Source organism: Pogoniulus pusillus, chromosome 16, assembly GCF_015220805.1.
Source record: "Pogoniulus pusillus isolate bPogPus1 chromosome 16, bPogPus1.pri, whole genome shotgun sequence".
NCBI classification, from domain to species: Eukaryota; Metazoa; Chordata; class Aves; order Piciformes; family Lybiidae; genus Pogoniulus; species Pogoniulus pusillus.
Window position 1 is genome coordinate 216351 of NC_087279.1, and position 12211 is coordinate 228561.

At 42.9% G+C, this 12211-nt stretch overlaps 1 protein-coding gene across 5 annotated transcripts in view; it reads left to right on the plus strand.

Moving 5' to 3' along the window:
* NR2C2 (nuclear receptor subfamily 2 group C member 2) overlaps positions 1-11764 on the plus strand; it is a 28480-nt gene extending 16716 nt beyond the window's left edge. For 4 of the 5 annotated variants that reach the window (XM_064156101.1, XM_064156102.1, XM_064156098.1 and 1 more), the window contains 5 exons: positions 341-462; positions 952-1091; positions 1630-1767; positions 3227-3332; positions 4899-11764. In XM_064156101.1, the coding sequence (XP_064012171.1) occupies positions 341-462; positions 952-1091; positions 1630-1767; positions 3227-3332; positions 4899-5073 (681 nt within the window). In that variant the 3' untranslated portion in view covers positions 5074-11764. The remainder of the gene's footprint in view (positions 1-340; positions 463-951; positions 1092-1629; positions 1768-3226; positions 3333-4898) is intronic. The other variant, XM_064156099.1, reaches the window with a different exon arrangement.
* Positions 11765-12211: the final 447 nt, after the last annotated feature.

A 12211-nucleotide genomic window follows, 5' to 3' on the forward strand; every position in this document is an offset into this window, starting at 1 on the left:
TTCACTTCTTTTTATGAAGTTTTGTAAGATCTTTTATACCATGGTGGTAGGGCACATTCCACAGAGCAGTGGCCCTCATTATTATTAAATGCATATTAGAACATTCGAAAGGGAAGCATTTGAGCTCTCTTGCACATCATTTCTTGTCTGCTATTCCCATTTTGCATTCCTTGCCACTAGCAATGAGTTACTGAACACAGTTTGATAACTTCTTGTTGCATAGTTGCTTATGACAATAGACTCTGCGAGCTGAATGTTACTGCTGGTTCTTTCCTCAGTGATGACAACTGGCTTGTGTCTGAGCTGTATACATTGTGCTGTCCTTTTGTTTTTTCTGCAGCTGACAATGCCCAGCCCAATGCCAGAGTACCTGAATGTGCACTACATCTGTGAGTCTGCATCACGACTGCTTTTCCTCTCTATGCACTGGGCAAGGTCCATACCTGCATTTCAAGCTCTTGGGTAAATGGACAGTTGCTTTCTAATGAATCTGAGCACTGAGCTGAACACTTTTCAGCTATTTGTGATTTTTTTTAAAAATTATGATATTCTTTAATGAACTACTTACCACGTGTGAAGACTGCAATATTCTCCTGTTTGAAGAATACAGTAGAAGAGGGCAGAGGAGAGAATAAGTACCGTATCAGCTGTTACTGTGCTTAAAGAATCTAAGGCTGAATGAAAAGCAGGCCTTAAATTTGTAGAAATAGGTCTTGGTACAGACCCAGTGAGCACCGTTGTACAGATCTGCTGAGGGGGATTCCTGTAGTCAGCCTATTGCTCCTTGTTGCCTTGTGAAACACCTGTAATGTGCTAATAAATGCGTCCTAGGAAAGTGGGTTTCCATGCAGTACTCCACATTATTAACTGTTACAGTTAACACAACTGCACAGGATGATGCCAGCCTAAGATGCAAAGCAGCTGCAATGGTTTGATTTTCTTTTCCCACAGGCAGGACTGCAACACAAGCCTCGTGCGTGCCTGCTGGAATGAGCTGTTCACCCTGGGTCTGGCACAGTGCGCACAGGTGATGAGCCTGTCCACCATCCTGGCAGCTATTGTCAACCACCTCCAGAACAGCATCCAGGAAGGTGTGTTCCCAGGCTGTGTTGGAGGACATACTCTGTCTTCTGCATCTGACTGGTGGTACAGAGAAAGACAAGAGCATTCTGAAGCTGGGTGTGCTCACAGAGCTTTCTTCCTGTCCAAATGTACCACTGCTGCTCTTGGTTCACTTCTGGAAAAACCAGGTCAATGCTGTTTGAATTGAAAATGAGGGCTGCACGATAGCATTTCTTTGTACTCTGTTCCCAGAGTCACTCCAGCCACTTGTTGAATATTTCACCATGATCTGAAAGCCTCTGCTCAAACCAGTGCATCACCAGAACACAACTGTCTTGCAGATTGTGCTATATTGGCAAAATTAACGTTCTGTTTGCCAGCCCTGTCCAACTCAGCTTCAGAAATATTCTCTTCCATAATTATTCAAGCCACCTGTAACTGGTTTTGAGACAGCAAATGACACGAGGCTTTAAAAGGTGTCACTTCCCTTGTTTTACAAGGAAATATTGGTTAATACATCAGATGTATTGGAGCTCACATGAAATAATAAGCAATATCTTTTTCCAGACAAACTTTCTGGAGACAGAATAAAGCAAGTCATGGAACACATCTGGAAACTGCAGGAGTTCTGTAACAGCATGGCCAAGCTTGATATTGATGGATATGAGTATGCATATCTTAAAGCCATAGTCCTCTTTAGCCCTGGTAAGGAATTTAGTTACCCTATCTTTTTAAATAATAAGCATTCATATGCCAGTGTTTTAGGTACTTGATGTGTCTTGAGATGTGACTGATCTGTTAAGGTGTAGATAAAAGAATTATTACATAATTATTTTTCATAAAGAGTGTGCATTTCAAAGATAGCTGTGGAACAACATGTCCATGTTATTTAGAACTCCAAGAGAGCAGGCAATTCCTGCGCAGCCACCCTGGAACACCAGCTTCTCTGCTACCTTCAGCTGAGAGCCTGGGAGCAGTGAGTTACCTGGGATGTGCACTAGCAGTAGTAGTGAAGTAAATGTCAGGAAGGATTACAGTAAATACATTTTCACAGTAATAAAAAGAAACTGGCTTCAATTTGAATAATAAACTTCTAAAAGGGATTGATGAAATGTGAGTGAAAATACCACTGTATTTTAAGAGGACATCCACAAAATCTCCAAAACCAAAGTGTCAACAGGCTGTCTCCCATTCATTACCAACAGTGACAGCAGACACCTAAGCACTGCATTGGAGACATGGAGATTCACTGACAGAAGAGACTTGAGGTTTTCTGGAATAGTAAGGGGAAGTGACAATGCAGAAGTCTTCCTAGGACACAGAAAGGTTAAAGCAGCCCGAGTGGAAGGGAAACTTGCTCAGAAATGTAAACTACTTCCTTGGATTCAACAGTGTTTACCACTTTGAGTGTAACAAAAAGAAAAGGTGTATCTTGTTAGCAGGGCTGGGATTTTGGGGCATTTGTTGGTTTGTGTTTTTTTCATGGATATTTTTCTCTTTGGAATAGAATTTAATTAGAAGAAATCGATGTCCTGGCATTTGCTTTTTAATTTTTTTTTTTTGCAAAGTGTACCATTAATGTTACATTTTTTATTCAAGCTGGAGAAGCAAGACACTCCAGAATCAAGCTGGCCATGTCCCATTTCAAGGGAACAGCACTTTTCAAAAGAACACTGAAGCTGTTTGGGACTATTCAGATATGTGGCATTTTCTGTTGTTTTCTGATCGTGCAGCTGTCTTTGAGGAACCGAGCCAAATGGAATTAAAACATGAGACAGAGCTGGGAAGGTCAAGAAACTGATCTGTCAAGAAAACAGCCATAGCTACTGCTCAGTCAGCACAGTTAGCTAAAATCACAAACACCTTTTAAAAAAAACAAGCATAGAAACACTGGGATTGGCATTGCCTGCTATGTACCTGTAGGCTTAATATTTGTCCTCTTTCTTGTGCATGCACACTGCTAGAGAGAGAAAAGTGAGCAAGCTAATGTGAAAGCCAGGAAACAAGTGTTCAGTGGAGTGGTTTTCTTTATGCAGCTAACATGTTGAACATCACAGTACCAGAGGAATATTTACATGAAATCAAATGCAAGAATCTTATAACTGCGTATTTATCACATTGTCCAAGGGAACAATCCACATACAGAAATGTTTTGTTTCCTTAGATCATCCTGGTCTGACCAGTTCAACCCAAATAGAAAAATTCCAGGAGAAGGCACAGATGGAGTTACAGGACTATGTACAAAAAACCTATCCAGAAGATACTTATAGGTATTTATTGTCTATAGTACCCAAAGTAATGGTGTGGGCCATAGCTGGCAAGAGTACAAAATGGCATCTCTCTTTTTTGATTGTTGGTGAGAAAGAACTGGAACCTTTTTCATAAAAGCAAACAGGTTTGTTTGTAGATAGAAGCCAGAACTTGTCTGACTTCTTCCATGTAAACTGATCTTGAGTGATTTTGGAGGTTGTTTTTCAAGAGTCTCATTGCCATGTTTAGAAAAGTGAATGGACTTTTACTAGAATCTCAGGAGTAACTGCCTCAAACTTCTTTAACTCCAGCTGCCTCTTATTTCAAGTTAGTTGTCAAAGAGGCTTTGAGGTAATAAAGGTGATTATGATCTTGATTTTTTTTCATCTCTTAACTGTTCCTGTTTCTTACTTGCTAGAAATAATGACCCTATTTTCTAATAATCTACATCAACTATTTTAAATTTCATGAACACAATGATTCTCTGTGCTGCAAAAGCAATTCTACCCTCTGTCTAGCAACACACCCTAGAACATGCTTTCCCTTCCTGTAGAAGGTATCCTCACATAAAGAAGCATGCAGTCCCATACGCTTGAGCAAGGTCTGGAGCTCCTTTTACTTTAGAACCCAACTAACCAAAAAACAGCCAAAAAAAGCCTTTAAGGAGAGCTTCGTCCACCTCGAAAACTGTTCTCTGCACTAAGCTTACAGAGTTAACGTTGGGGGGGGGCAGCAGAAAGGGCATCAGGACTCCCAGTTAGTGCAGTGGGGATGGGATTCTCTAGCTTGGAACCATCCTCAAATCTGCCATTCTTCTCCTGTGTACAGTACAGTTTCTCTGATGGTTTGGCCTGTGAGAACTGGGTATCTGCCATAAAAAGAAATACAGAGTTTGTTCCATATGCATCCTTCTCTGAAGAGTAGCTCAAGTTCTGTTTTATAGAACCATAGAATGACTTGAATTGGAAAGGGCCTTAAAACCTCATCCAGTCTGGTCTTAAACATGCATAATACAGTCCTGTGTCCTGTATTTTAACTGATGCTGTCTGTATCCCCATGCTCGCCCACAGAGCACTTCTGGAGTGCAAATCTGACTGTGTCTGAGCAACCAAATGTTGGCAGAGACTGGGACAGGAGCTCAGGTGTTGTAATTTTCACCCCAGCAGCAGCATCCTCCAGTCTTTTTGCAGGGTTCCACTCCAAGGTATCGGAAGTTTAGCAGGAGAGATCTTATGTATTTTGTTCATCCACATGAAAGCATTTTCCAGGGGCCACTTCACTGCTGCCTGAACTACGAAGTGCTTCCAGAACTGGGAGTGTCAAAAGCAGGTCAGCAGGACTGTGGATTGCAGCTAGACATTCTCTACTCTCTCCAGTGGAAAGCCACAGAGAAAGGTGGGGCTCTTCGTTTCACTTGTGGGGCAGAAAAGGAACCCTTCTTTGTATGGTGGCTCAGTTAGCTTTAATTGGTGCTTGTCTCATGTTCACGATTGATGGTAGCAGTGAAAGTAGATCCAAGTCTTTATGCACAAAGCATTTGGCACTGGTGCTCTGTGTGTTTGTAATCCACTGAACGTCTCTTGCAGGCTAGCCCGGATTCTGGTTCGCCTGACAGCACTCAGGCTGATGAACTCCAGCATCACCGAGGAACTGTTTTTTACTGGGCTCATTGGAAATGTTCCCATTGACAGCATAATACCCTACATTCTCAAAATGGAAACAGCAGAATATAATGGTCAAATAACTGGCACTTCTGCATAGTGGGAACAGCAGGATTTGATGGATCAAAGCAATTTTTGTACAAACATACAATGAGGAAGCTAAAGGAATAGCATTTTGGTATGTACAAGTATTTCCAACTCGTCAGTTTCCCGTCAGAGTTCGCTTTGTCTGTTTGCTGACATTGACAGGATTTCAGCAGTTACTACGAGACCTGCTGTAGGACCTTCTCTGCCACAAGGAGTATTTTCAATGCCTTTTATTTCAAAGGCTATAAATTACTGAACATACTTTTCACATGCTTTGTATTTAGAAATTATCAGTGGTTAAAAGTAGAGTTTTATAATACCTAAAATGAGTAATAAAATTACTTTTAAAGTAAAAAGAACAGTATGTATATATTTAAAAATATCCTTGGAAGTACTATCTAATAAACACCAGGGTATATTACTTACTAGCACTTTGTAAGCACTTGCTGTCACAGCAACATCATCATCAACATCCTGCTTATAACTGTGGAGAAGTAAAGTAACAGCATATGTCCTTAAGCCAAATGATGGTGATCTCTGTCAAAGTGTAGAATGCTACAGGAGACAATCATTTATTCTACAAAAAGTCACTTGGTCTTATGTTAGACATGAAATGAGAATGTGGGCTCGTCCCTCTGATAGCCACATCATCTGAAGTTGTGCTCTTTTGCAGCTCACAGCACCATGTAGTCAGAGACTGGGACGTGCTACAGGAATAAACTCACTCTAGGATTAAAATCTGTTTCTTGCCACAGTGATGAGGAAATATTTGGGTTCCTTTAAAGCTTCTACTCTGACCAATGCAGTCCTGGCAAACATTACTTTCATAGGAAGCCTTTTGATTGTGGAGAAAATCAGTCATTAACTGGAAGAACAGTAATTCTTGAGTAGAGCTGTGCCGTGATCTTTGTGTTTGCGAAGTTACTCCTCTCTGTACTCCTGAATACCCTCATCATGCAGCCAAGGGTACAGTTTAAAACCTGAGATGTGTGGAGCCTTTGGCTGTCAGCAAGAGAGAATTACAAAGCTCTCTTAGTTTATTTCTCAACACTCCCTCCTCTGACTGAACACTCCTAGTTTTGCAGTGCCCTCAGTGTTCCTGGGACTCAGTTTGAAACTGAGGTATAGTTGGGATTGACACTATGGTGCACAATTGCAGTTAATGACTGATATGCTGTGGAGTTAGCAAATCAACTCCTTTTTAATTGTCTAGAGTGATGAGCCATCAATGTGTTTGCCAGTATTGGCCATTAGCTTTCATTTTAGTAAAACTTAGCGTTATTGACTTTTAAAATGTTAAATAATCAAAGGGTTTTTTTTAAGTTGTGGTAATGAGTATTCATCTGATCCTGGCTTATCCTGATGCATCAGTGTTTGCATTAGTGGTGTGGCCGAGGCATTTTCTACTTGGGTATTTTTATGTGAGAAAAACAATCTAATGATAAATTCAACACTTTTGGTTTTTCTCCCATTACTGGTGTTTATTTGTAAACCCCAAACAGGTTGGCTGTGGTGTCTCTTAAAGGTCTGAATTGTAGTCACAAGACCTTAAGGCCACTCTGACAAAGAAAATGTAGAGCACTGTGCACAGCAGAGCTGCAGACCTGAGCAAGTTTTACCCTCTCCTCTGCTGATGTTGTTCTTGGCATTCCTGAGGTTTGCTCCATCCTCACCAGTGCCTGTCAGATGGTAACAGCTTCATCTTCTCATCTTTACTTCTAAATTACTTTCACTTTGTTTTTCCCTTCCCAGGTGCAAACCTTTGCTTATGAATATGCATCAGGAGAGGGTTTTTTAGTAATAAACACCAAAAATCTATTTTTTGATTTTAAGTATAGAAGTAGCTTGTTGCCATGAAGGCCAAATTTCAGTGCCCAGCTGATGTTCACACAACTAGGAGTCAGAGGTTCCCAGCCCAGACGTGGTGCTAAGGCAAGTGACATCTTGCCGCAGCTCGGCTTGGTGCCTACAATCCACTTTGTCCAGAATTTTCAGGGTCCTGTTTCTGCTGCTTTTGAAATGAAAATATCTGAACTCAGTAGAAATGCAGCGATAAAATGTCTGAAAAGATCTCTCAGAGCTTGAGCATCTGTGCATCTTGCTAATAATGGGGTCAGATGTTAGGGTTCTGTGCAGACTGCAGCTGGAGTGCAGGGAGTGGTCGTGACGCAGTGACGTCCATGCTCTGTCTGCTTCATTTGTTCTGCAGCTCTTTCAAGGAGGAACAGGATTTGAATTCTGCAGTTAAAAGAGCAGTGATCAATGATTGTGTTGGAGCATTTTGGGTCAGGTTCTTAATAATGGGGTTTATTGCATTGGCAACAAGGGCAGAAAGGTGCACTGCTCCTTTCCCCCTTAATTTATTCCCACTGGACTAAAGAGGCAGACCTGAAGCCGTGTGTAAACAGCATCTTTCTCTGTCTGTTCACATTACTTGTAGCTGGGGGAGAGTGCTTTTGGTGCCAATGGAGTTACTCTGGCATCAAACTGGTAGAATAATATCCCAGGAGGGACCCTCCAAGGAAATCGTGCAAGCCTTTATTTTTGCTGCCTTAAAATGTTAGATTATTAGGGAGGCTTCACTTTCTTGTGCAAGGAGCAGCTGTTGCTCACCGCTGATGACTTGGTGTCATTTACCTAGTCTCTTTTTGCCATCATGTGATGCACTTGGCCCTCAGAGCAGCCATTGATGCCTCCAGTGTTTCTGTGCTGAATGCAGCTGGCTCTGCATCACCGTTGCTACTCCCCTTGGCAAGGGGCATGTTCTGAAGGGTGACCGCAAAAGGAGTCAGACCTGGCAGTTCCAGGAGACAGCAGCTTCCTACTTTTTTCTTGGCAGAGACTGAAACTGTGTTTTTATTGCTGTGTACAAGGCACAGGATTCCCAGATTATTTCATCCAAGATGCTGCAGATGTCTCTATATCTCTACACCTCTAAGCGGGTACTTAGGATTCTTCCCTGCTGTTTATTTAGGGATAATGTTTTAAAACTGCATGAGTATCAAAGGCAGAGGGGACACAGCTTAGGCAGGAAAAGGGAACTGGAGGTCATCAGGTTGAGGATACTGCCAAAGGAGCAGTGATCAAAGCAGCCTTCTGCACCAACAGCACCAGTCTGGGGCCTGTGTGAAGTGGGTGATGGGAGCAGTAGAACTGGCAGGTCAAGCGGGCATACAGAGGTGCACCAGCAAACACCTACAGGGCAACACCACCCTGGAAAGAAAAGAAAATGTTTTTCTGTCTGAAATCTCTCTTCTCCAGTTACTCTTTAGAGTGCAAAATCAAGATGGTTCTTTCTCCTCTACTCTTGCTCAGACAAGAAAAAGCAGAAGCACCAAGCGAACAAGTAGGCTTCCACCTGTGCCAGTCATTTGCCAGACAACCACACAACAGCTGCTGTGTTGGTTTGCTCATGGGCCTGCTGTGAGACCAGCACACATCTGCAGACCCAATGCCCCCATGTGTCCAGCATGAATAAGCAAAATGAGGCCATGTTGACAGGATCACAGGATGTTAGGGGTTGGAAGGGACCCAAGGAGATCATCGAGTCCAACCCTCAGAGTAGAGTCACCCTGCAGAGCAGAGTCAGGGGCAGAGGAGGGACAAACTGTCAGCATCTACTGGATCCTGAATGACAGAAAATCAGTTTAAAAAATAGCTTTATGTGAAGAGCTACCAAGAGGGCATGGCAAAGGTGGGAAAACAAAAGCACTTAATCTTCTGCACCTTTTCAGTCTGAAGTGGCTGAGTCATTTTCACAGGCTGGTGTTTGCATGAAAGGTACCATAACCCCTCTTGTTAGATAATGCTACAACCCTGCTGCTGCAGTCATGTGAGCAACATGATACGGGAAATTATTTTTTTGGGGGAAAAAACAACATTATTTATACTTGCAAACTCAAGCAGAATTCCTTGTAAAGGTGAAAAGCTCTAAGTCTGAATATGTTGGACATGGAAAAGGTCAAGGCCCAGAACCACCTTTTCACTGAGCCTGCTGTAACCTTCCACCATTCCCACAGACTTTTTGTTCTCTTGGCTACATGAATTATTGGAAATGGCTTCTTATTGTTAGAGTCACGCCTGTCTTCCTTCTTTTTAAAGGGTTTGATAGATTTTTACATCTTTGTTTTGTGCCTCCCACCATGGTGCATTTCTGCATGTCAAACTCACTGGAGCAGCTGCTGCCTGTCCATAGCTGTGTGTGTACCAATGTGTTGATCCCTGTACAGTGTATACAGAGCACACTGATGTATCTATGTACAGATGTGTGGCCATAGATCTGTGTGTTAAACTTTTCAATCATTTGCTAATCCAGAGCTTCCTAGTTTTCACTTCTTAGCCCAAACTAAGCCTTGCTTAAGCAAGATTGGCACCTTTTCTTACACCCAGTCTGAATTTAATCCTTCTTGTTCAGATCTGACAAATATAGCCCATGGATGTTCTGGCATTTACATTGCTTCCCTTTACCTTCTCTCATTTGACATGTAAATGTCTGCCAGTGAGCAGTTAATTGAATGTTCAGTGTCTCAAAGGAATCAATAGCTGGGAAGGACTCCCCAGTTCCAGCATGTGCTCAGTCTTTTTCAGCCTTCTGAGAGACCTTTGTGTAGAACTTTGTTTTGGTAAGAGACTGCCTTTTATAAAGTCTTTGGTAGTGGCTCATTGGAAGAAAGTTTCCTTTGTCACTGATCTGTAGCACAGAGAACAGTTCAGAATGGATGCTGTTTAAAAACGCCATCCTCAGGTGCCGCAGTGCTGAGGTGGAGCCATCTGCTCAGTGAAGCCTAGGCAGTGTCCTCTGCTGCAGTGGTGCTTCCACCAGAGGGAGAGTTGCTGCTTGCTCCTTTCTTAGCAAGGGTCACGACTGGCAGGCTTTCCACACTGCATTGCAGTTGCACTTTCACTTTCCAAAGTGACTCTTCATCGTCTGGCTCAAAAGGAAACAAAGCTGGTTCTTTCAGTCGTCAGGCTAATGTGCACTTCCATGTTCTGCCCTCTCGTGAAGCTGTGATCAGTGCAGATCAGGTACAGGTGTGTACTATGGGAGATGGGCACAGGGAGCAGCTGCGGAGTTACACTCGCAGTAAAACAATTTATTACTCCTAGGGAGCACACAAGTATTTACATCATCAAAATAGTAGTCCTTGTTCCTTTCCAATGAGCTCCATTCCAAGGGAAACCTGCAAAAGCTATTCCCTTAACTTTGGGGGTTCCCAGGCAGCACAGGGAGTGGTTCAGCAGCTATAGTTTGGTGAAGCAGAATTTTCTGGACATCTTTTTTTCCACCTTCTGTACTAAATGTGGCAAAGATTTGTGTGTTCAAGCAGATGAGCAGCACCACTTAAAATGCCATCTTCTGTGCTTGAATCAAGCACAAGCTGCTTTCAGTCGAGGCTGCTGCCTGTGGTCTGTGCTGTGGACAATGCTGAGAACATTCTGTCCTCACTATGGTCTTCAGTAAGCTTTCGGAATCTTTTCTTTCAGATGCAGGAAAAAAAATGCAAAATGTCCATTTTAACATTTCAAGCCTTATTTGTGATCTTTTCAGCACAAAAATTATTTAAATGAATGGCAGGAATTCCTGTGACAGGTGGTCCTTCGTCGGTGTCTTGACAATCAGTCTGCCTGAACTGTTTGGTTTCTTCCTTAAAGTCTGAATGGAAACCTGAGTGTTAAGGTCAGTTTCCGGCAGGACCACTGACAGAGTGGGAGTGTGGTCAGCTGGGGCCCTGATCAGGGTTGAACCTGTTTGAAAATCAAATTGTAACTCAGAAAAGGAGCATGTTTAAAATCATGGACTTGTTTTATCCTTTGTGTTTGTTCTTTGCATCCTGAGGGACAAAATGCACTTCAGTGTCAGTGGCAATCAGGGCTCAGCTGTCTGTGGAAGCTGTAGTATGCAAAATCAGCATTCTGTGTGAGCGTGCAGAGCAGCAGCCAGAGGCACTCTGCTTGCCAGGTGCCTGACAACCCTGTGCAGCTGTACAGCATCTGATGAAGTGAGCGCGGTGACTCCAGGGCAGCAAAGGTCCAAGCTGAAGCGTTTTGCTGCTTGTGGATTAAAGTAGGGCTAAGTCAGCTTCGGAACGGGGGCATGCTTGGGAAGGAGCAGACATGTTTCTTACAGGGCAGATTTGTGCCAGTTCTCATGTGGGGGATTGGCTTTGAACATGGGAGTATTTCCACAGCTTGTAGTACAGAACACCTTGCAAGCCAGGGTGCAAACAGCTTCAGAACCAAAAAGCTGCACTTACTTCTGCACATCAGGCCTCTGGTGTACCAGATAGGTACAGAGCTCCACAGAGCTCACTTGGGACAAAACAAATGGTCTGCTTTGAATTCCTTGGGATATGTTCTGGAAGCCTCTGTTCATTATAGCTTAGAGAACTATTGGTTATGTTACTGTGTTTTAATTTCGGGTAACAAACCTTGCAGAAGTTATTTTCTCACAGCTTCTTTTGTGAAATCAACATCGTTCTGTGTGATGGCATCTAAACATAACAGCATGTTCTTTTTTAACCTGAATTTTATATCTAATCAGTGTCTTCAGTCATGAAGAGGAATTTGCATTGTTGTGTTTGTATATAGAGTATTGCAGTGCATGATTTAGCTTATGCATTTTATTAAATGCTGTTGAAATGTGGCATTCTATTGTTGTGGCTTAATACTGCTGTTTATACCATTAAAGTGAGTTACAGCTGGAACTGTTCTCCTGAGTGGTGAGCTTACCTCATTTGAACAGGTTCAAGCCAAATACATGCTTTACTGTCTTGTAGGGATGAACAGTAGTTTCCCTTCAGTACAGTGATTATCTTGAGTGATTTCACAGAAGGTTCCTCTAGAGACCATCCAGTAGTCCACCCCTGTACAAGAGAAGGATCACCCACCCAGGGCAGACCACACAGGAACACATCCAGGTGCGTTTTGAATGTCTCCAGAGAAGGAGACTCCGCAGCCTGTCTGGGCAGCCTGCTCCAGGGCTCCAGCACCCTCACAGTGAAAAAGGTTATCCCTTCTGTTCCCATGGCATCTCCTCTGTTCCAGCTTGTACCCATTTCCCCTTGTCCTGTCACTGGACATCCCTGAGCAGAGCTTGGCTTCATCCTCCAGCCATTGTCCTGCACATCTTTACTAACGTGACTGGTGGCACC